Raw genomic sequence first — 25557 nt, 5'->3', positions numbered from 1 at the left:
CTGCCAGGAATCGCTCAAGAAATTTCTTAAGTGATTTCTTTCGAACTCGAAACTGGGCTTAAGAGTTAAAGGCTGTCAGTCACAACATACCATTCGTCAAACGTAGGCATTGGAGAAAATGAAACCCAAAGTTGCAACTTTCAATAGTATGGGAATAAAGTGATATTTTAAAAATTTCCCATAAATTCGTAACCAATCAAAGAAGCTCTGCCTTTGCAGCTCTCTCACGACTTCGGTATGCGTGTGCGACCCCTACTCTATTCGGCAAAGTTTTAGACAAAACCACAAGGCAAAAGTCGTCCATACATCATTTGACTGCACGCTTCTGAGCCGAGTAAATAGCAAGTGAGTGTAACTCTTTGCAAGTGAGTGTTCTCATCCTTGCTGCGCGGTTGTCACCTTAGACGTGAAGAACGCGTTCAACAGCGTCAGCTGCGCCGTCATCGAGAGCGCCATAATCCCTGATAGCGTATGCCCAATACTGGAAAGCTATTTCCAGAACAGGATACGCCCTTGAGGAAGGAGACAGGAGTTACAACATCAACGCGGGGGTACCTCAGGGGTTAATCCTGGGCATGGTACTTTGGTACACGGCGTATGACGGCTTATTGAAGCTTGCACTACCATCCGGCGTAAAGATAGAAAAAAAGAGAAAAATGCTTAAAATCAACATGGGACAGATATGCTTAGAACGGCAGTACAGTACGGACCCGATTTTGTCAGCCCCATTTTGCGACGAACTTTTTGCTCTCATTATCTAACGGTCAAACTTTGACCAAATCATTTAAGATCATCATCAAACTACTGCTGAAAGGCAGACCATAGAGGGATAAAAAGTGTGAATATCTGTTTAGATTTTTGAGGGGAGCAAAAAATGTGTTCCGGATAGGGGCTGACAAAAACGGGTCACTTATGTATTTGCACATATTCAGGCATGTCGATGTCCGGCCTGCACAAACTGCGACGAAACCGCCGAGAACGTGTTCTTCGAGCTCCCGCCCAGACTTTGTGGAACAAAGGTCAAGTATGCGCAAGAGATATGCGGTAGAGATATAACTCCGGACACTACAATTGGAAGATTATGTACGGGGGTGGACATGTGGGATTCCGTAACTACATAGAAAACGTCGGGCTGACTAACAGCAAGTCCTTCCTTCCCTTCCAAGAGCTTGGTTCCAACAGGGAGTCTATAGTACAGAACCAAGACTTAATCCTTCAAGGGGCTGTTCATAAACCACGTAGACCACAATTTGGCAATCTCAGACCACCAAAACCCATGATGAAACCCGTTTTGAGCAACTTCAGAGGGCCAAACATCGACTCTGCGCACTACCTCATTTTCAGTAAGATTCGAGCACGATTGTTAACTGGAGCGAACTCAAAAACACAGCGACCGCTGCGTTTCAAAATCCTATTCCCAGCAGAAGCTGTGGTAACTAGGCGCTAGACTAGACTAGACGTAGACTTTTTTGGGCCATCTCAACCCTCCCCCCCTCGTAGACTTTTGTACATACAAAATTTTCGAAATTTGTATGGAGCGTAGACTTGCGCCAGAGCCCCCTCCCCCTAAGAGTCTACGTTCAGTGTATCAAACAATTGTCCGTACAGCCATTTTCTGGTCAAAATAATTTTTCATTCAAATGTTCATAACTTTTTTATACGTCAATCAAAAACGCTGAAATTTTGAGTAATCATGAATAATATATACCGTCAAGGCACCATTCACCGTGGATCTCAGAGGGTTCAGGGCGAATAAGGGCTGTAATTTGACACCAGTCTTATAAACATGCTTGGTGCCGCTTTTAATTGCCTTCAATATAGGTTAAAATTAAAGTAATATCCACAGAAGTAGAACAATTTTCACAAAATTTGGTGATGCAGTACAATTAGTAGAGTAGTAGTAGTAAGGTCGCCTGATTCCGTGGTAGGTCACCATTCACCGTGGTAGTAGGGACCCATTCACCGAGTATTAGAAATTTAATTCTATTTTGTTTAGAAATGATCAAAACAACCCAACCAAGTGAATTTTCTTCGTTATTATTCATTTCAATTAATAATTTGCCAGATTTAATTATGAAAACGAATGTTCAAATTTTCAATTTTTTATAGGTATATGGGACAATATGGGGCACGGTGAATGGAGACCATTGATTTTTAGGGTATCTATTTACCGTGCCCTTTTATTTCAATTAAAAAGTACGAGTGATCGTATTTTCTTACTAAACTTGCTTCGGTAATGCAAAATACATACCTGATATGTGAATTTAATTGCTTCTTAGTGGAATTAAAATGTTACTACATTTAGTTTATCGCTTAAATCACCTTAGCGCAGTTTTCGTTTTTTTCACTATGAATGCAATGAACGAGCAAAAACCCGCCTCATGTAAACACACTGTAGTGAAAAAGATACTTTTAAAAGTTTCTTATGAGCGTTTTGACATGGTAACAATACATTAGTGTTGTATTGGCGAAATTGAAGGGAACTTGTCATACCATTCAATCGTAATATGGAAATAAGGAAAAAATATTCGAAGGCACACGGTGAATGGAGTCCCCACGGTGACTGGCGCCTTGACGGTATAAATGAATAATAATGTATACAGATTTTTCATATTTTTTGTAGTGAATATAAAACCTCAAACGAAGCTGCATATGAAAGCCTTAGGTATAAGCTGTATCACAAAAAAATGGAAAAGTTTCATCGAGTACATATTGAGATATAATGTTTTAAAAATGTGTACAAAAATCGTATAAGTTTTACTAAAAGTTCTATAACTTTCAGAAAACTTATTCGATCTCGCTTAAAATTTTACCAATGGAGCTTTAAAGCCTGTATCCGGAATAATCTGGACACAGAAATACAGGTGTAACTGTGCAATAGATACATCAAAATTGCTCAAATTCGGCATAATAACATCTTAAGATGTGTTCATTTCGCCCACAAAATTTCATGTGAATCGGTGCAATACTTTCTGTTGTAGCAATGAAAGAGTAGAATGTGCGCCATTGAATTTTGTACAGCACCTAGTTTTGCTTGTCAGCGCTGGAACTTTTGAATTTGGCGAAGAAAATGGCTAAAATTTAATTCAATCTACATTTGTTGCATAGGCAAAATTTCAAAAAAAAATCGATGCAGAATCAACATTTTATAGTCGGAACATGTATTGGGACTGAACGTGATTTTAGCCCCTCAGACAGCAATTAGTCAGCACCCTTTATTGTTTCGATTGTACTATTGAAAGTACAAAAATCACCAAATTTTGTAGGCATAATATACCCATAATTAACCCTTCCGTTACCAACCCCCCCCTAACGAGAGTGCGAAAAAATACTCTTTTCGTTATAACTTTTTTGTTTTTCAATATTTTTCGACCAAATTGTGACACAATAAGCGGATATCCTTCTATTTTAAGGATTTGCTAGGGATTGTTGGAATGGCCACCTGGTCCCGGAGTTATTCCGGAATCAAAATGGGTCATTCGATTTGGCCATTTTGGAAAAAGTAAATTTTCGATATGAGAGCCGTTCAGTTTTCAGACCTAAGTGCACTAGAATGATAGAAAACATTGTCTAGAAGTCCATCCCGGTCACTACGTGCCTTGGAACCCGTTTTACGGATGTTCCGGGGAACCGGTTCCGGGGTCATTTTTTGAATATGATTCAATCCCATCATGCGACACCTCAAACTTCATGATTTTTCAAGATGCATCATTCTGTGCTGTTTTGGCGTTGTCTGAAATACTGTTGGCCATTTTGGAACCGGTATTCGGATTTCCCGGGAATCGGTTCCGGTGGTTCCGGGGTCCAACTTTCGAAGATGAACAAACACCATCATGCGACATATCAAACTTCATGATTTTGAAAATTATGGCACTTTATCATAATGGTTGGCCACTTGGGATACATTTGGCCATTATGGAATCGGTATACGGATTTTCCGGAATCCAGTTCCGGGGCCAAGTTTTGAAAATGGTTCAATACCGTCATGCGGCATCTCAAACATCGTGATTTTCAAAATACATCATTCTGGGCTAATATTGCGTTATCTGAAATACTGTTGGCCATTGTAGAACTGGAATTCAGATTTCCCGAGAATCGGTTCCGGTGGTTCCGGGGTCAATTTTTCGAAGATAAATACCAGGAATTCCTTCGAAAGTTCCTACAGGAATTCCTCTGAAAATTCTTCTAGGAATTCCTATGGAAATTCCTCCAGGAATTCCTCCGGAAATTCCTCCAGGAATTCCTCCGGAAATTCCTCCAGGAATTCCTCCGGAAATTCCTCCAGGAATTCCTCCGGAAATTCCTCCAGCAATTCCTCCGGAAATTCCTCCAGGAATTCCTCCGGAAATTCCTCCAGGAATTCCTCCGGAAATTCCTCCAGGAATTCCTCCGGAAATTCCTCCAGGAATTCCTCCGGAAATTCCTCCAGGAATTCCTCCGGAAATTCCTCCAGGAATTCCTCCGGAAATTCCTCCAGGAATTCCTCCGGAAATTCCTCCAGGAATTCCTCCGAAAATTCCTCCACGAATTTTCTCCGGAAATTCATCCAGGAATTTTCTCCGGAAGTTCCTCCAGGAATTCCTCCAGGAATTCCTCCGGAAATTCCTCTAGGAATTCCTCCGGAAATTCCTCTAGGAATTCCTCCGGAAATTCCTCTAGGAATTCCTCCGGAAATTCCTCTAGGAATTCCTCCGGAAATTCCTCTAGGAATTCCTCCGGAAATTCCTCTAGGAATTCCTCCGGAAATTCCTCTAGGAATTCCTCCGGAAATTCCTCTAGGAATTCCTCCGGAAATTCCTCTAGGAATTCCTCCGGAAATTCCTCCACGAAATTTCTCCGGAAATTCCTCCAGGAATTTTCTCCGGAAATTCCTCCAGGAATTTTCTCCGGAAATTCCTCCAGGAATTTTCTCCGGAAATTCCTCCAGGAATTTTCTCCGGAAATTCCTCCAGGAATTTTCTCCGGAAATTCCTCCAGGAATTTTCTCCGGAAATTCCTCCAGGAATTTTCTCCGGAAATTCCTCCAGGAATTTTCTCCGGAAATTCCTCCAGGAATTCCTCCGGAAATTCCTCCAGGAATTTTCTCCGGAAATTTCTCCAGGAATTTTCTCCGGAAATTCCTCCGGATATTTCTCCAGGAATTTTCTCCGGAAATTCCTCCAGGAATTTTCTCCGGAAATTCCTCCAGGAATTCCTCCGGAAATTCCTCCAGGAATTCCTCCGGAAATTCCTCCAGGAATTCCTCCGGAAATTCCTCCAGGAATTCCTCCGGAAATTCCTCCAGGAATTCCTCCGGAAATTCCTCCAGGAATTCCTCCGGAAATTCCTCCAGGAATTCCTCCGGAAATTCCTCCAGGAATTCCTCCGGAAATTCCTCCAGGAATTCCTCCGGAAATTCCTCCAGGAATTCCTCCGGAAATTCCTCCAGGAATTCCTCCGGAAATTCCACCAGGAATTCCTCCGGAAATTCCTCCAGGAATTTTCTCCGGAAATTCCTCCAGGAATTTTCTCCGGAAATTCCTCCAGGAATTTTCTCCGGAAATTCCTCCAGGAATTTTCTCCGGAAATTCCTCCAGGAATTTTCTCCGGAAATTCCTCCAGGAATTTTCTCCGGAAATTCCTCCAGGAATTTTCTCCGGAAATTCCTCCAGGAATTTTCTCCGGAAATTCCTCCAGGAATTTTCTCCGGAAATTCCTCCAGGAATTTTTCTCCGGAAATTCCTCCAGGAATTTTCTCCGGAAATTCCTCCAGGAATTTTCTCCGGAAATTCCTCCAGGAATTTTCTTCGGAAATTCCTCCAGGAATTTTCTCCGGAAATTCCTCCAGGAATTCCTCCGGAAATTCCTCCAGGAATTCCTCCGGAAATTCCTCCAGGAATTCCTCCGGAAATTCCTCCAGGAATTCCTCCGGAAATTCCTCCAGGAATTCCTCCGGAAATTCCTCCAGGAATTCCTCCGGAAATTTCTCCAGGAATTCCTCCGGAAATTCCTTCAAAAAATATTCTGGGAATTCCTCCAACATTTCCTCCAGGAGTGTCTTCGAAAATTCCTCCGAGAATCCCTCCAGGAATTGTCCCTGTAAATTCTTGCGGGAGTTTCTCCTGGAATTGCCTCAAGAGCTCCTCCAGAAGTTCTTCAAGGAATACTTGTAGGAGTCCCTCCGGGTGTTCCCCCAAGAATCCTTCCAGGGAGTTCCACCAATATTTTCCGGGAGAAAAGCCTGGAGGAACTTTCAGAGGAATTCCTGGAGGAATTCCTGGAGGAATTTCCGGAGGAATTCCTGGAAGAACTTCCGTAGGAATTCCTGGAAGAACTTCCGTAGGAATTCCTGGAAGAACTTCCGTAGGAATTCTTGGAAGAACTTCCGTTGGAATCCCTGGAAGAACTTTCGTAGGAATTCCTGGAAGAACTTCCGTAGGAATTCCTGGAAGAACTTCCGTAGGAATTCCTGGAAGAACTTCCGTAGGAATTGCTGGAAGAATTTCCGTAGGAATTCCTGGTGGAATTCCTGGAGGAATTTCCGGAGGAATTCCTGGAGGAGTTTCCGGAGGAATTCCTGGAGGAATTTCCGGAGGAATTCTTAGAAGAATTTTCAGAGGAATTCCTGTAGGAACTTCCGTAGGAATTCCTGGTGTTTATCTTCAAAAAATTGACCCCGGAACCACCGGAACCGATTCCCGGGAAATCTGAATACCGGTTCTACAATGGCCAACAGTATTTCAGATAATGCAATATTAGTCCAGAATGACGTATTTTGAAAATCACGATGTTTGAGATGCCGCATGACGGTATTGAACCATTTTAAAAACTTGGCCCCGGAACTGGATTCCGGAAAATCCGTATACCGATTCCATAATGGCCAAATGTATCCTAAGTGGCCAACCATTATGATAAAGTGTCATAATTTTCAAAACCATGAAGTTTGATATGTCGCATGATGGTGTTTGTTTATTTTCGAAAATTGCACCCCGGAACCATCGGAACCGATTCCCGGGAAATCCGAATACCGGTTCCAAAATGGCCAACAGTATTTCAGACAACGCCAAATCAGCACAGAATGATGCATCTTCAAAAATCATGAAGTTTGAGGTGTCGCATGATGGGATTGAATCATATTCAAAAATTGACCCCGGAACCGGTTCCCCGGAACATCCGTAAAACGGGTTCCAAGGCACGTAGTGACCGGGATGGACTTCTAGACATTTTTTTCTATCATTCTAGTGCACTTAGGTCTGAAAACTGAACGGCTCTCATATCGAAAATTTACTTTTTCCAAAATGGCCAAATCGAATGACCCATTTTGATTCCGGAATAACTCCGGGACCAGATGGCCATTCCAACAATCCTTAGCAAATCCTAAAAATAGAAGGATCTTCTGTGAAAATTTCATGAAAATTGGCAGAGAAATTCAAAAGTTATGAATAGACAAACATCGCACATGAAAAATACGAAAAAATTTCACTAACACTCATCCCTATCAACACCACACGGTGTGCTGAAACACGATTATTATCGAAGTTGCATGAACCTAAAATATTTTTTCGTTATAAGTTAGCCTTAAGCGTGTAAAAAAAGTCTCTGGGGGGTAGAAAATCTTTCATCGGGGAAAATTGAAATAAAATCGATTTTAGTATTTTACCATTTTCTTCATATAAAGCTAGTGTTACGCAAAAAACAGGTAAATCAAACTCCTCTTTTAAAGCCACCTTTCCAATCATAAAATTGAACATTCATAGAGTAAAATAAATGTAAAACATTTTACAACGAATTACACGTTCGTTCTATGTGACCAGCCCACTAGAGTCTGCCAAAATCCATATATCAGAGATATGAATAGCGCATAAATTCATTGCCATGAATAGCGCATAAATTCATTGCATTGTGAAGATTCTGCCTGTTATCTTTTATTGAATTTCACTTACAACAAGCTGTTAATGCATCATCCTTAAGTATATACGTGATATATTCAATGCAAGTTCGATAATAATCGTGTTTTAGCACAAAAATTTCAAAATAACAAATATTGAACAAACAAGAAATACCACGAATCGGCTCATGTAGGCTGTAATTCATGCTGTAGTTGGTGTTTGCTGATGGAATTATTATTATTATTATTACTTTATTATAGAGATTTTCAGCCCTAGGCTGGTTCATCTCTTCAATGATGGAAGATTTAGGAACGGATGAGATTTAAGACTACGTCGACGGGTGTTGATGTGCAACATACCTAAAAAAGCGGGGCAATCAATGTTGCCTTGAAGAAGATCTCTAACAAAATAAACTTTGACCACATTGCGTCTCGCACTGAAAGGTCCAAATCAATAAGCTAACAGTGGCTTTTATAGCTTATCAATGTTAGCGGATTCCTCCACCTGAGATGACGAAGCGAAAAACGAATATATTTACGCTGTACTCTTTCAATGCGGGGAATTTCATTGTTGTAATAAGAAGTCCAGACAACAACCGAGTATTCCAAGATGGGGCGCACTATTGAACAATATAGCGACTTCAAGCTATAGATGTCCTTAAACTTCTTGGCGAGGGCGAGGCGAAAGAGGAAGCCATGTTGCGACGATGTCTTGACCATGACATAAGTGACACGGTCTTTGAATGACAGTTTTGTGTCAAACAGAACTCCGAGATCTTTGCTGCCGTAATTCTGCAAAGTGACGTAAGCGACATTGATAGTTTTGGCCCATTTTTTATAACAAAAAAATGTCAAACTTTTGAATGGCGCTTACGGCACTTTGCAGAATTACGGCAGTTTGACTGTCATAGCATTTCGGTATATTTAGTGATATCCGCTTTGACGAGCACCATGTAGCAAAGGTTTTAAGCTGTTGCTGCAGAAAAGCTGCATCGGGACGCTGCTTAATCATGAAATACAACTGCAGGTCGTGAGCATATGAAAGTTGCAGGCATTTAAGGATAATTTTAACGTCATTTATGTACAGCTGGGGAAGAAACGATCCAAGATGACTGCCTTTCAGAACGTTGGACCATACTGTGAACGGTGAAGATACGTATTTTCACAGACATACTGCGTCTGGTTGAATGGGATTGAGGCCAAATGAGGAGCTCCTTTTTCATACCTAGTTTATCGAATTTGACCAGTGTGATTTACTGATTCATTTTATCGAAGGTGGCAGAAATTTATGCTTTCAACAATTGTAAGATAACATAAATTTAATAATTTAAATTTAAACACAATTACAGAAAACCATTTCATGTTTTGAAATTGTCATAAAAAAATAAATAAAAATAAAATAATTTGCGCGTCATGGCATGGATGATTACAGGCAATTTCAGGGTACACAAAAATTTTATTTTATTACTAAAATTTTATGTTCTCTTTTTGGGGCTACCACACAAAACCAGGTATATATATTAATATTATTCACATCACAACACATAAAGAACATTGATGCTGTCCTGGCGTCGCGTTTAGAAGTCAGACTTTTGGTATCGTTGACTCAGAATCAAATATTATTAGAAGTTGCATCAGAAAAAAACTAACGTTGCCATTTAGAAGGGAAGTTGGGCCGTTGGCATCGACAGGAACTACGGGTAATGCCTGTAAATTCACAAGCAGACATGTCCAAACACTGCACTGCACGAGGAGTCGTTGCTCAAACACACCACCGTGGGTGCCAAGCCACCACCTAGCTCTCCGTGTTTCAGAACGAACACGCACCGTGTCTGGCTCAACACCGGTGTCGGTGGCGGTGCTCAGGCACTGGGCACGGTGTTTGACACTTCGGGTAACACGGAGCCCGAGTGTTTCCGATTATCCAAAACACTCGTGCGAGTCCAAGCGCTCGGTGCCGTTCGTTCTCCAGCACCAGTTGCAAGTGCTGTTGGTCGACGACGAGAGTGAAGTACTTGGCGGCTCCTTTTGTGTCTTTCTCGTCCCTTCTGACTCAGTGCCTCTGATGCAGCCAAGCTACCACGCACTGTGGCCGAGCTCACTGTTTTGGTGTTTCATACAATCGGAAACACTCGGCCTCCGTGCCCAACCAAAACTGGAACACAGAGCCGAAATTGAGGCTCGAGTTATAACACCGACACGAGTGTTTCGCCAGTCGCACTGCGTGTTCATCAGTAGAAGCTGAACGAAGGTGGTGATATGGACACACACGGTGGTGTGTTAACGGGCAAACACGCCACCAGTGCGGCACGGTTTGGTGTTTTGCCCATGTCTGCTTTAGGACGATGTTTTGTCACTGTCAGAGTTTGTTATGAGTAAAATTTAACAAGAGATAAGAGGCAGAACCTTCACATACATATAGGGCATTGAATTTATGTGCTATTCTGATATATGAAATTTGGCAGACTCTAGTGGGCTGGTCACATAGAACGAACGTCTCAAATAATTTGTAATTCGTTGTAAAATGTTTTACATTTATTTTACTCTATGAATGTTTAATTTTATGATTGGAAAGGTGGCTTTAAAAGAGGAGTTTGACTTACCTGTTTTTGCATAACACTAGCTTTATATGAATAAAATGGTAAAATACTAAAATCGATTTTATTTCAATTTTCCCCGATGAAACATTTTCTACCCCCCAGGATCTTTTTCTACACGCTTAAGGCTAACTTATAACGAAAAAATATTTTAGGTTCATGCAACTTCGATAATAATCATGTTTCAGCACACCGTGCACCAGTAGCTTTCAAACCAATTGATAAAAGTTGATGAAATTTTGCAGGAAAGCGTCACTATAAGTACCATAACTGCTAACGAAATTTCATAATTATCATCACAGAATTGGAGCGCAAAAGAACCATCTACTATGCGAATGAAACTTGGTCAAAATGCTTAAAACCACGTCTGTTTGTTTTTCATCCACAGTTAGTTAGAAGTAATGCTTCGATTTTTATAAAATTTTTCGCAAATAATAAACATATACCAAAGAGCTCTCAGCCAATTATTTGGCCAATTTTACCGATTCATTACAGAGCTATAGCCGTACTTCTGTGTCCCGATTATTGTGGATACTGGCTTTAATATATGGTTCATGGTTGACAAAAACTTCAGCGTATTTGATTGATGTATAAAAAAGTTATGATCATTTGAATGAAAAATTATTTTGACACCAAAAAATTGCTGTACGGGCAATTATTTGATACACTGTTGTTTACGGACAGGCCCCTTGGGCCTAAAGTATCTGGGATATCTTAGAGTCGCCTACATCTTTCTTAAGAGTCCAACTAACCATCCCTTCCCTCAACAGTCGTAAGGACGTGGCCAATACAGTTCTCGACCATTGGAGGATTGTGTCAGTCTTGTTTAAGAGTCAGAGATTGGTCCCAAATCTTTGTGCTATGGTTCGGACGGGAAGGAGGAACCCTCATAACAGCGGCTAAAGCCTAATGTCATTTGGCATAACGACACTTAGCATTAAGAAGGAGGGTGCACTATTCCAAATGCCCCGTTACTCTCCAAAATTACCTCGAGTGGATGGAAGACAACTGAGAAGTAACGAAGCTAATTTTTCTAATAAAGTAAAGAAAGCTTAAAGTGAATGGCCCTGTGTTAGAGTAAGGTGGGGCAAAAGTTCGACCTTAGTTGAAAATTCAACTTTTTTCAAGAAATCGAGGCAGATAAAAATAAATGAATACCGTGTGGTGATTCTACCATCCATGAGCTAAAAGTTTGCTGAACAAAGTTACACCAAATGTCTTTTCAATTTTGAGTTACAACACTTTTTGTATGTGTGTGTCTAATTCGAACTCTTGCCCCACCACTGGGGCAAAAGTTCGAATCTAGTGTTTGAGGAATTTCACTAACCGTAGCACACTATTTTGACACTTTGATAATCTGAATACCTAAAACGAATTGATATTTGATGTGGGAATTGAAATACACTCTAAAGTTCGATCTGGATTTTATCCAAATCAGGGTTAAATTTACTACACCAAAAATTAGTAGTTTTCCGCCAAATTCAGATAAAACAACATGTTTTTCAACTTTGATCGAATTTTCTCACTAATTTCATCATTTTTAGAGATAATATGTACATTTTGCAGGATTTTAGGTTTTTTCCTAAAGTTGCTACATGACTCGAACTCTTGCCCCACAATTCGAACTTTTGCCCCGCTATGTGTAAAATATGATTTCCAAATCTTTTTTGCAAAAAGTTATAGAGTAAGGTGGGGCAAAAGTTCGACCTTAGTTGAAAAATCAATTTTTCTCGAAACATTGAAGCAGATAAAAATAAATGAAAACCGTGTGGTGATTCTACCATCAATGAGCTAAAATTTTGCTAACTCTATTACGCCTAATGTCTTTTCAATTTTGAGTTACAACACCTTTTGTATGTGTGCGTCTTGCCCCACCACTGGGGCAAAAGTTCGAATCTAGTGTTTGTGGAATTTCGCTAATCGTAGCACACTATGTTGACACTTTGGTAATAGAAATACCTGAAACCAATTAATATTTGATGTTGGAACTGGAATACACTTTAAAGTTCGATCAGGATTTTACCCAAATCAGGGTTAAATTTACTACACCAAAAATTAGTAGTTTTCCACCAAATTCAGATGAAACAACAAATTTTTTCAACTTTGATCGCATTTTCTCACTAATTCCATTATTTTTAGAGATAATATGTACATTTTACCCAATTTTAGGTTTTTACCTGAAGTTGCCACATGACTCGAACTTTTGCCCCACAATTCGAACTTTTGCCCCACTATGTGTTAAATATGATTTCCAAATCTTTTTTGCAAAAAGTTATACATGCTAAAGCATCTTCAAAATATACCTAGTTACGCCCCAAAATAAAATATCGAATTCTATTTCATTACATATCCATTCCATGCGTTGGAAGGACCTTCGCATATTACAATTTTTTGATCAAAAACCAACATTTAGTCATAACTTTTCGAAATATTGATCAATTTTCATAATTTTTGGAGTGAAAGACTATTTTTCAAAAAGGCTTCGAACAACCTTGACACCCGAAAGAAATAATTTGAATTGAGCTCAAAAACTTCAAAAGAAACTCTTGCCCCACTCGAACTTTTGCCCCACTATACTCTACTCTATGCCCAAATTGACCAGGGGAGCTCAGAGGATTTCCTACCCGAAAAAATACATGATTGAAAACCATTATAAAGGACTCCCAATGCATTATCTACGAATTTGGAAACGCAATGCGTTCAACTTACCTTCAACACCTTGACCACCTCGGGCGGAAACTGCATGAGCGCCGTGCTGGAGATGCGCCGGTAGATCCGATCGACGAAGATTCCCGCCCGGATGGCGTGCGCCACCGAGCGGAACTTGGGCTTCTCGTCCGACCGTTTCCGGGTGGTTGCGAGCTGGCGGGTGAATGTCGACGCCAACCACTCCCGCACCTCCGGCGGTACGGCATCCGGTTGCACCTCCGATAGTTCATCGTCCTCGTCAGCTAGGCGCCTGTCGGTTGGTTGGCGGCGGTGATGATGATGGGTTGTGGCCCCAGGGTAGCGATGGATAACCGCCGTACGTAAACCATCGAAGAGATGGAGGGAAAAGAGAAGAGAGATGGAAGAAAAGTTTCAATTAGTAAACGTGGGCGGCTCGGCGAGGGGCGGCTACGAAAGGATGCAGGAATAAGGATTCAAACTAAAATTAATTGTAACGGTTGTGGTAATAACTTGGAGGTACAAAACAAAAGTTAGAGTGAGGTTGATAACTTCTTGTGTTGTTTTAATTTGAGATTTTCCAGGATTGAAATAAAACTTGCATTCAAACTACTCGCTACTCGCAGAACGCAGAGGTCAGTAACATTGCGCGTTTGTGTTAGTTCGTCCACGAATGGACAAAGTTTTAGTTGTGGCACAGTCAGTTGAATTAGATTGACTGGGTGCTAGCACGGAAGAAGTTGCAGTAGCACTTAATCTAAGGAAAAGCGTTTTTATTTATCGTTTGCGGTTAATTCACTAAGTGATATCGTAAAAGAAGTGAGTGGAAGAGTGTTTATCGGAGTAAGGTTGGGAAGTCAGAGGAAGGTGATAGAGTGGTTTAAAACATAGCGATGGTAACGAGCAATAAAAAGAATAGATAAATGTGACAAAGTAGGGGGTATTGCCTAGCGTGCCAAAGTGCAATTTGTTTGATTCGTACTCTACAAAAGCATCGGTGTTTTTTCGTTCTACAAATTACAAGCTCTACGTTTGCTCTCTTCTACAGTTTGTGATGGTACTTATCGTATAGCTTGATAGCCGCTTTGGGGCTGTATCTGGTATCCAGGATACATGTTTTGACGCTTTTGTACAATAAGGTATACTGAAAGGCTATAGAATCATACCTAAATGAATTTTGGACAGAAGTGTACGGATAACTGAAATAATACAGTGATGTTGAACCAATTTCGATTCAGCAATATATTAAACAAATTAATATTGTAACAATCTTGTGCTGATGAGTAAACTCTTTGAAGTCGCACGCTTTATTCTGCATCTGTTGATAACGACGAACTTGCAGTTCAACCATCCCCCTTCTATTGAAACTTTTTGTCATCAAAACTCAAATATTGCTGCATCTGGCTAACCGCCGAGGAAATGTACTTCGAACTAATTGTGTGGATTTTGCCACTAAGTTCATCTCCGGCCACACCATCCCCTTGTAAGAAGTTCAATAGAGTTTATAGTTGTTTGATGTTTGTTTTAGTGTTGGTACTGGGTACCACTTTGGGTGTCTTTCATAGGGGATGTGTCGCGTGCGTAATTATTTACTACTAGCGATTTGTACATGGTGTCACCTACTACGCTAACATATGCTTCCCATTGGATAAAGTTTTTGTTACTTTACCATTTAGCATTCCGGCAATAAAATAAAACTTTTGCTCAATAAAATCACGCCGGTATGCTGGGCAATAGCTTTGCCAAACTTCTAACTTGGTGTCGAAGATAAGAGTTGCACGTACCATAGCGGTAAAAAAAGATTGCGTTTTATCTATGTAGTACCGGAAACCGCGCGATGGTATGGAATATTTTAGGTAGGCAAAATCAGGGAAACACTAAGGGATAATTTGATTAAAACTAGTCATAAAATATGCAACAATCTCTGACATATGAAATCTCCATAAATGTTTTCCTACAATTGAAAACCGTGAATCAAATATCGTTGTTGAAGCTGAGTAATAATGTTTGAAAAATATTGGAAAAATAGAAACACGGTTACTACTGCTCAGCAGAGTGCTCCTATTATCATCCTCGTGCCACTCAAAGTGTTTGGAAGGTTTTGAACTGAGGTAGAGAGGTCGTTTTAACCCATCGTTACATAATAAAGCCTGTATCCACAATAATCGGGACACAGAAGTACGGCTGTAGCTCTGTAATGAATCGGTAAAATTGGCCAAATAATTGACTGAGAACTCTTTGGTGTATGTTTATTATTCGTGCCAAATTTCATAAAAATCGATGCATTACTTTTAAATGTGGATGAAAAACAAACAGACGTGGTTTTAAGCATTTTGTACAATCATGGCCAATTTTCATTCGCATAGTAGATGGTTCTTTTACGCTACAGTTCAAAGTTCTTTGATGATAATTATGAAATTTCGTTAGCAGTTATAATACTTATAGAGACACCTTCCTGCAAATTTTCATCAACTTTCATCGATTGGTTTGAAAGCTACTGGCGTTGATAGGGATGAGTGTTAGTGCAAATTTTTCGTTTTTTCCATGTACGATGTTTTCCTATTCACAACTTTTGAATTTCTCTGCCAATTTTCATGAAATTTTCAAAGATGGTAGTTGATTATGTGTATATTATGTCTGCAAAATTTGATGATTATTGGTATAGTACTTTCAATAATACAATCGAAACAATAAAGAGTGCTTACTAATTGCTGTCTGAGGGGTTAAAATCACGTTCAGTTCCAATACATGTTTCGACTATAAAATGTTGATAGTGCATCGATTTTTTTTAAATTTTGCCTATGCAACAAATGTAGATTGAGAGGTTTGTGTTCAAAATTTTAGCCATTTCTTTTGCCAAATTCAAAAGTTACAGCACTGGCAAGCAAAACAAGGGGCTGTACAAAATTCAATGGCACACATTCTACTCTTTCATTACTACAACAAAAAGTATTGCACCGATTCACATAAAATTTTATGTGTGAAATTAACACATCTTAAGACGTTATTATGCCAAATTAGAGCAATATTTGATGTATCTATTGCAGAGTTACACCAGTAGTTCTGTGTCCCGATTATTGCGGATACAGGTTTTAAACCGATTTTCCTTACTTACAGTATTTGTAGTTGGAATACTAGCTTTATATCTCGATTTTTTGGAATAACGAGACTGCGAGGGAACACAGGAGCCATAAAAATAAATAGTTTTCCATCGACCAATCTGCGGTACAATTTTTTTTTTTATCTGCGGTACAATTTAGGAAAATGTGAACCACAAGCTTGATAAGGGAACCACTACCCTACTAAGCATGGGGAAACTAGTGCTACCCAAAGTGTCTTAAGTATACCAAACTAACGAATCTTTGTCGGTTTGACATGTATCCTTCTCCATTGGAACTCTCCCTGCGAGAGGAAAGAACTGCAACGAATAGGAATCAAATCAAACCACCGGAAAACGTCAACATTCTTGTGAGAATGTCTAAACCACTATTACTTTTCATAGAAGTTCTATGAAAAGAAAAAGTGGATTTGACGTTTAGTTCATCCTAGATGAACCACTTCCCTTGGCCTAGAAGAACTAACGAACAAAAATGAACCGAACGTTCATTTGTGAAGTCACCTTGCCAATTTATTTATTTATTTATTTCTACGTCTTCGGCAAAACTGCCGTACAGACTGATAAAACAGAAAAACAAAATTAACTTATATTTCTAATACACGTTTTGAATTGTGTTCTACTAATATTAAAATCAAACCAAGGCAAATCGTTGACGAGGGCGAGGCATCTTTCCAGGGGATGATTATGGCCAAATACTGTCGTGTGCCTAGTAGCGTGGAACAGTTGACGCTGGCGGAGACGGCGAACAGGAACATAAAAATTGACGCATTGCAGGAGCGGTGCACAGTCTAGATGTCCACTCACTATGTCGAAAGCAAACATTCTTTAATGATACTCACGACGCTGGCGTAGAGATTCTAATCTAATTAGCTGGCGGCGGTGGTCGTATGGTGGCAATCTGTGCGGATCATTCCATGGCAGCCTCCTCAACGCAAAACGAACAAAACTACGCTGAAATCTTTCGATCCGCGCCATATGAAGTTCTTGGTACGGAGCCCAGACTGGAACGACGTATTCTAATATGCTTCGCACAAGACAACTGTATAACGTTTTCAAGACGTAGACGTCGTCAAAGTCCGCAGCGTTGCGGCGAATGTTATGGGAATGGCAGCATATACCTGCTGTTCTAAATTTTGCCGTTTCTCCTCTTAGTTTTTCGAGCCTCATTAGTGCTACCAAGCATGAGAAAACTCACATCACAGCAGCCTCAAATACCGAATGCCATTGAGCTGAATGAATAAGAATTCATTCGTTCAAGCATTCATTATTTCAATTCGCAGCAAACGGCTCCGCTCTAGTGTCAACATTCTCGGATCGAGTGAATTCGGTTCATCGGTGGATTAGTCCATGGACATGTGCGCGAACTCATTGGTTTGACGTTATAGCAATGCCGTGTTTACTAAAAATGAACTCATTTCCATGGCCAGCTAGCATGGCACCGCTCAAAGACCAAACGAGTGAAGTCGTACATCGGGCCATTCAGAATGTAAACACGCGTTTATATTTGCTTGATTAATCTTTAGTACACACATTGTGGTAGTAATTCATTCAGTTCAGTCAGGCGAATAAACAGAATAGGCAAGTGGAACTGGTTCATCTAGCGTGAATGAGTATGAAGCATCTGCCACTTATGCATTTTTTTGTATGATCTACTTTTTCTCTTCGGTCGATTCATCCACATTCATCCAATTCCTCTAGCCTATGAACTTACCCATTGATGACCTGTATTCACTCGTTGCGAGCATTTTTACACTAGAGCAGGCAATGAGAAGCGCTTTAGTGTAAAATTTCTCGGGCCGAGTGAATTGAGTTCATCAGTTTTCACGATGACATCACGAATAAGCGTTCGGTTCATTATCGTTTTTCCCGTCCTCTTCGCTCTCACTGATTTTTTTTGTTCTCATTGTCACTCTCAAGGTAGAGGTTTTTCTATCTTCCGTTGCTTTCATCATCATTACTTTTGAAACTTTGACTATGCAAATCTCTCGTTCCAGTGGACTGATCTAATTGAAAACTTAGGCAATCGATCATCACTTGTAAGCAAGCATGGGAAAACTCATTCGCTCACCCGAATGCCGGCGATGCAAACTAGCAAAAAGAACGCCAACAACCCAATACTGAGTGAGAGCACGGCGCACTAAGAACGAACGCAGCACGAACGGCTCGCCACCGACGCCAACGAAACGAATCAGGAGAGAAACAAATAGAGAGCGAATTGAATCAGCTTGCATCGGTGTATACGAAAAGAACGTTCGCTCTCTCAACTACCGAGTGGCATTCAGCTGATTGAATCAAAATGCACTCACTGATTCAATTCCCAGTACTGAATGCTTCCACTGAACGCTGAATGAACGTTCCAAAACTAATGCTCTCGCACCCGACTCAGAACGCAAACATTCGTTCAATATTGGTTCGTTCGCCTTCGGCACTCAGATTCGGTAGCGATTCATTCGGCCGCCGTTGCTTGCGTCGCCCGGTGCTCGGCGATTAGAAAGAATGGACAATGAAAGTGGAAAGATTCTGCTTGGCTGGGGGAGAAGCACACTCGCATCAGATTGTGCGTGGATGTGAGTGAAGGATACGCAATAAATTAATGATTTTTTCCCATCCTTGCTTGTAAGTATACAAACGATCAATTTTTCAGCCCATTTCGTGCAATAAAACTCGAGATTTGCATCTTCAATGTTTGAAAGCGATGATTGATGATTCTGATGATGCCCCGTAAAGCCCTAAATTTCTAGGCAAAACTCAATAGGCAATGAAAGTCGAAAGAATATTTTCACTTGGCTTGGAACAAACACAGTCACTGCTTGGTCACTTCGAATTGTGCATGGTAGTGAACAGAGATGAAAATGTTGTCATCTTGAAGCAACTCGCAAGTGGAAAACCAACAAATCAAAACACCATGGCTCCGTGAGTAAGACACGTGCAAAGAAGTGGTTCCAGTTGTTCACGAGTAGGTTTGGTTTGCGTATGCGTCTGCGTCTGCTTAACTTCAAAGTTCACTATTTCCCATCTCTGGTACATCCCTGGTAGCTTTAAAAAATGTGATAACAACGCGCGTAATTTCTGGTGATGAATCCAATTTTGGACGTAATTGCACTTACAGTGTATCAAACAATTGTCCGTACAGTAATTTTTTGGTGAAAATAATTTTTCATTTAAATGTTTATAACTTTTTTATACGTCAATCAAAAACGCTGAAATTTTGACCAATTATAACCCATATATTGAAGTTCTATTGGTAAAATTTTGAGCGAGATCGAATAAGTTTTCTGAAAGTTATAGAACTTTCAGAAAAACTTATAAGATTTTTGAACACATTTTCATAACATTATATCTCAATATGTACTTGATGAAACTTTTTCATTTTTTTTTGTGTTACAGCTTATACCTAAGGCTTTCATATGCAGCTTCGTTTGAGGTTTTATATTCACTACAAAACATATGAAAAATCTGTATATGTTCAGAGTGTCATTTGGAAATTTATCATATTTTAATCAATAAAAGTGCCAAGTGTTTTCAACTTTTTTAAACTCTCTTAATGTAATATTGTTATACAGGACCTACTAAACTACATATGAAGAGTAGGTCCTATGGATTTTTCGTTCAGTCAATGCACTTTTATTGGTGGAAAACGTTTGGCAGATTATATGTGCAAAATATAGTAATTTTTTTAACATCGTCAGCTACATAAGCACATTTTTCATATTTTTTGTAGTGAATATAAAACCTCAAACATAGCTGCATGTGAAAGCCTTAGGTATAAGATGTAACACATAAAAAATTGAAAAAATTTCATCGAGTACATATTGAGATATAATGTTTTAAAAAGGTGTTCAAAAATCTTTTGAGTTTTACTAAAAGTTCTAAAACTTTCAGAAAACTTATTGGATCTCGCTCAAAATTTTACCAATGGAGCTTTAATATTTGGGTCATGATTGGTCAAAATTTCAGCGTTTTTGATTGACGCATAAAAAGTTATAACCATTTGAATGAAAAATTATTTTGACAAAAAATTTGCTGTACGGACAATTGTTTGATACACTGTAGTTACAGCGTTTTCAAACAATTTAAAACTCACCACGTATACCCTGATTGGTGCTTGAAGGTGACAACAAACCCATTCCATCGGAGATTATCCGGCCGGCTTCATCGATGGCAGGTCCATAATCGTCCAGATCGTTAGCGTATGGCAAATTCTCCAAAAATGCCGTGAGTACCAGAAGGTCCCAATGTATCATATGTTCATCGATCTGTTCTGTGAAGAACTCCGTAAGGGTTTTGGTTGAACAATCCAGTGCATTTGGGTCTCGGCAGTGCAAGGTGGTGGACTCTCATATCTACTCTTCAATATCGGCCTCCAGAGTATGATGCAACGACCCAGCACGTTACAAACTGAAGTGGAAATACAACAGCTTCCACACATCTAGGGGAATTGGGGGTAAGACGCCCACGTTAAGGAAGAGTCCAATTTTAACCGCGAAACACTTCATAATACACACTTTTTTGGTGTTTCATGTAAGTGAAGGTCCCAGACATGAAGCACCAACATGTTTCCTTCCAAATGGAAGAGAACATAAACCAGTTCTATGTTTGACTACTGAAAAATTCAAATTTGAAAAAAGCTTGATTTTTAGAATTTCAGTTTTAATGCGGGGTAAATCGCGCCACTAGCCACAGCTAACGCCAGGATGCCAAGTTGTGTACATAAACTTGCGCGCCTGGTTTATTGTCAACTGTTATTGCTCGTGAATGCTATACAGTCATTAAATAATTATGAATCACTTGTAATTATGGGTCAATTCCATTTAAACGGCATAGTGAGCTGTTTTATCAATAATTACTGCAAAATGACGCACGGCTGTGTGATTAGTGTACGTATTTATAGTAAAAATATGCTTTTGCTTTGTTCCAACTTGTGTTCTACATAATTTATGCAAGACTTCGGATCTAAATGGCTATTTGAATGTAATTACTAGGGGTGGGCATTTTACCCAATACATGCCTCAGAAGTTTGAACCCTTGTAGAAAGTTATAAGGATCAAATTCGATACTTTTGCCGTTTGGTAGGTACACAAATAATGGGAGTGTTTAAAACAGTTTGTGGGGATAGCGAGAAAAAAAAATCTTTTAAATGATGTAAAAAAGTGCAAAAATTTGACATGAAAAGTAACAAAAATCTTATTTTGGAGTTTTTGTACATTTTTTTTTAGTAAAAAATATGTAAAATAAAATGGAAAGAAGCATTTTTATCATTATTTTAACGATTGCAGTTGAAAAAAGTACTGAAAAAACAAGGGTGGCGCAACTTTCCCTCTTATGGGCGTTATGGCCGCAGTTCCCCTTGATATAGATTAACTTGGAAGATATTGGCCTGAATTGCATCAAATCTATTTTATTATACTATGTTTGCTTCGTTGCGATGATTCTCTAGTTATTTTCAACATATCTTTGGAAAAACATCAAGGGGAACGTCCATAAATTACGTCACGCAAAAAATGACCATTTTCTACCCCCCCTACCCCTGTCACACTTTTTGTATTGGACCTCCAAAATATTTGTATGGGTTGTCACACTTTGCTGTACCCCCCCTCCCCCCTCAAAGCGTGACGTAATTTATGGACGTTCCCAAGTTAGATTTCCAATGAGTTAGTTCTTATTTGATTTATTTTCATTTATTTTTCGTCAAGATTTAATTTCCTGTACTTTCTAGTAAAGTGGCCCATTGTGCTGTTTGTGTATATTTTAGAGTACAGGTGTCTTCGAGAGAAATGTCAAACATGGCATGATGAACAACATTGCAGAAGAAAATGTTCATGATAGACGCTTCGAGGAAATGATAGAACTGATGCTTATCAGTTGCAACTTATTAGCATTAGCATCAAGTAAGTCCGCTGTTAAGGGGATTGCCACCATCTCATCTGTTACCACAGACATTTGGGGCTAATCACCGAATCTAAGACGTGATTGACGCAATCCTGATTGACGAGCGCTGTCCTGGCCACGTCCTTGCGACAGCTGAGGGATAGGGAAAGAATATTCGTTGAACACCTGAGAAATGCATAGAGACCTCTGAGGCTTTCCACGGACCAGCACGAATCCATTTTAATCGATGTTTTTAATTTACTTGATATTTTTGTATACTATTCCTTTTCATGTGAGAAACCATTTTTTCATATCAAAAGTTCATATTTTGTCTCGACTAACTTTCAAATAGGGCCTATGAAAAAATGGAACACAAGCAAATAAAAAATTATAACACGGAAACGGCTTGTTTGATCGGAAAGGTGTCTTCAGCAAAGTTGTAGAATAATATATGGCGGCTCACAGAAAAATACACATTGAAAAATTTATTTAGTTTTTCTTCTGAAAAAACTGAATTTTGTTACTAAAAATTGAATATCTCAAAAAGTTATTTTTTTACCTTCGTGTTTTTTTGTGAGAATAAAGTTCATTCTGTTAGCTATCATCTATAAAATTTTTATAGTGGTAAAAAAATGTACAAAAAAGTTACGGCACTTTGAACATTTTTGGTTGCATGTTTTTTTGGAGTGCATGACGAATTTCCCGCAAACTAGATTTTGGGGTTGGCAGCACCCTCTCAGATTTCAATGGAATTGTGTAGGTATGAAGACTATGTACTTTAAAGCAACGTTGCATACTTGTTGTTTTTTTTAAATTTATCTACACTAATATTTGAAAAGGGCTTAAGTTTTTGAGCCACCATTTATTAATCTACAACTTTGCCGAAGACAGTTTTCCGATCAAACAAGCAGTTTCAGAGATATGATTTTTCATTTGCATGTGTTCCATTTTTTCATAGGCCCTATTTGAAAGTTAGTCGAGACTCAATAAAAAATTTTAATATGAAAAAATAGTTATTTATATTGATAAGAACAGCTGTGCAAAATTTTATGCAAATCAAAAATGCAAAATTAAAAAAAAAAATGGATTTTTTTCGTGCTGCTTCGTGGAAAGCCTCCTCTACGTCCTCTCAGGCCTAGGTGGCACGGGAATAAAGATGTTGATAATACGTTGGGTCAACGTTTAGACACTACAGTTTAAAAAACGAAATGTACTAACTGCAGTAACAAGCTCACCAAATTATACGAATTCCTGTACTTTCGAGACGAAATTGAAGACTTCCATTTGTGTCTCCTGGACATCCAGCGCCAATATCACCAAAAACCACACAACACATTCATGCCATCAACCATTGTTCACACCACGAAAATCGGGAGGCTACGGTGGGCGGGTCACGTCCTCAGGATGTCAGATAAAAACCCGATTAAAATGATTTTTTAGCGCAATCTGACCAGATTTTTGTCCATATTTTTGTCCGCCTGATATCCTATAGTGCGTCCTGATCGTGTAACTCTAATAGTGCTTGTAATTTTATTACGGCTCTTGTGAAATTAACAATATGAGATATCCCGAAATAATGCAAATCTTCATTTTCAATTCATTATCAATTCATATCTGTATTGTTGTGAATATTTGATTAATATATGCATAGATATTTAAATGAAAAAAAATAAATAAATAAAATAAAACAAGCTTGTTTTAATAGGATTTGAACCCATGACTCCGTATCGCTAGTCTAGCGCCTCAACCAACTAAGCCACAACATAAGTTACAATTCTGCGGAATAGAAAGTCAAACCGAATTATACCTCAAAAACAATTGGTATTTTTCAAAATATTCATCTCTTAATTTGTCACAGTCTGTGTTTACACTGTGTCTTCGAATTTTGAGTTTTCTCGTCTTTTTAGACATACCACACGATTTGTATAGCCGGTAAAAGGCAACAACATGGTCTTTTTTACATCTAATGATGAATAAAACTCAAAAATCCATAAAATAAATGCGTTTGCAGAATTCCGACCAGTAAGTTGTATTTATTTAAATAGTGAAAAAGCAGAAAACTCCGGAATGGCTTAACGAATGTATACAACTGTAGAACAAAGGATGCTGCGGATGTGAGGCTCTAATTCTATCTGCTGATTTTCTCTTGACCTTACTCTATTCGTAACGCCAAAATTAAGTTTGGCCTAAGGATGCATACGTGTTAGCATTCGACTACTATTTCGGTTGCCTTCGGCCATGACCTGTCCCACACACGATAGATGATACACATTGAAGTCCCTAAGCGCACTTTCCTACTCTGAAGCTTATAAACTTGACCACTGACTTCTTTCACCCACTGCACCCGGACAATGTTCCGTTCTGCATATTCTTCAGAATCCTTACACACTTGTATGGCTTTCGTTTGTTTATCACAAACGAACGAAACCCTTTCAGAATGCTACTCCTTTGTTAGCACTAGTTTATTGTTTCAATTTACTGCAAACCATGCTGGGGGCGAAATAAATGGCCAACAGTGAGAACGACTTTCGAAGACAACAGTGGCACTTTCAGACCCAGTTCCAGTTCCACTGACTGCAAGCATCTCGCCGCATCTGACAGAATAATCGAAACAATTGGTTTACTTATTTCTCCAATGTTGAATTTAGCACCCCGTAGCCAAGCGAAGGAAAACTGTCACATATCTTCTCGTTTCGAGAATGATTTTAGCCAATAAAAATACACAAAAATATGCTCAGCTCGGTACCGACCGACCGACCGACAACTGCCAAGGACGACAAGCACAATGTACTTATAAGCCTTACTGGTCCCCCGTTGGCCGTTGCACATTCTTACGAGGACATCCGAGGTTGAAAGAGCACATAATATATTGTGAAGAGCATGGTATCCTCCTTGAATCCAATTTAGCGTAGTCGTTCGTTACGGGTGGCCGTTCGAGGCGTCTCGTTGGAAAAATAGCCGGCGAATCACATCCGACTCGATTGGACCCAAAAGTGGCCCGTTTGCTATACGGAACGGATGGCATTTTGCCGTTTAACCACACCGCACCACCGGGGCAACAACGATGACGTCGTCGTTCGTTACTGCGATGTCCATAAGCTGTTCGCAATATAAATACCGTACCTTCGTAAATGGTACGTTATTGAAATACCAAGCGCCTCCATTGTGGTGACGGTATGGTGGTTTGCTACGGAAGCAGCCGCGCTGTTGTTGGCTGCCGAGCAGATTGTCTCATCAATGATACACGCGCAAGTTGTTTCCATCCACCATAAATGGCAAAGATTATGAAATGTGGCGTCATAAAAACGCATACAAACGGTCTGAACGAACACGTTACGATGAGGCTATGTTATGGAACTATCAATTATGAGGGAAAACGACCTATTAGGATGGAAACGAACATAACCGTCATGCTTGGATTGAAAAAAGTATGTTGTTTC

At 39.5% G+C, this 25557-nt stretch overlaps 1 protein-coding gene across 13 annotated transcripts in view; it reads right to left on the bottom strand.

The window, feature by feature from the left end:
* Positions 1 to 25557, bottom strand: part of LOC109418311 (dual specificity calcium/calmodulin-dependent 3',5'-cyclic nucleotide phosphodiesterase 1) — a 760467-nt gene that overhangs the window by 29254 nt on the left and 705656 nt on the right. For all 13 annotated transcript variants that reach the window (XM_029859413.2, XM_029859409.2, XM_029859414.2 and 10 more), the window contains one exon: positions 13174 to 13423. In XM_029859413.2, the coding sequence (XP_029715273.2) occupies positions 13174 to 13423 (250 nt within the window). The remainder of the gene's footprint in view (positions 1 to 13173; positions 13424 to 25557) is intronic.

Source organism: Aedes albopictus, chromosome 2 (genome assembly GCF_035046485.1).
Source record: "Aedes albopictus strain Foshan chromosome 2, AalbF5, whole genome shotgun sequence".
NCBI classification, from domain to species: domain Eukaryota; kingdom Metazoa; phylum Arthropoda; class Insecta; order Diptera; family Culicidae; genus Aedes; species Aedes albopictus.
The sequence above is the reverse complement of the archived record's forward strand: the minus strand, read 5'-3'. Positions and strand labels throughout refer to the sequence as shown.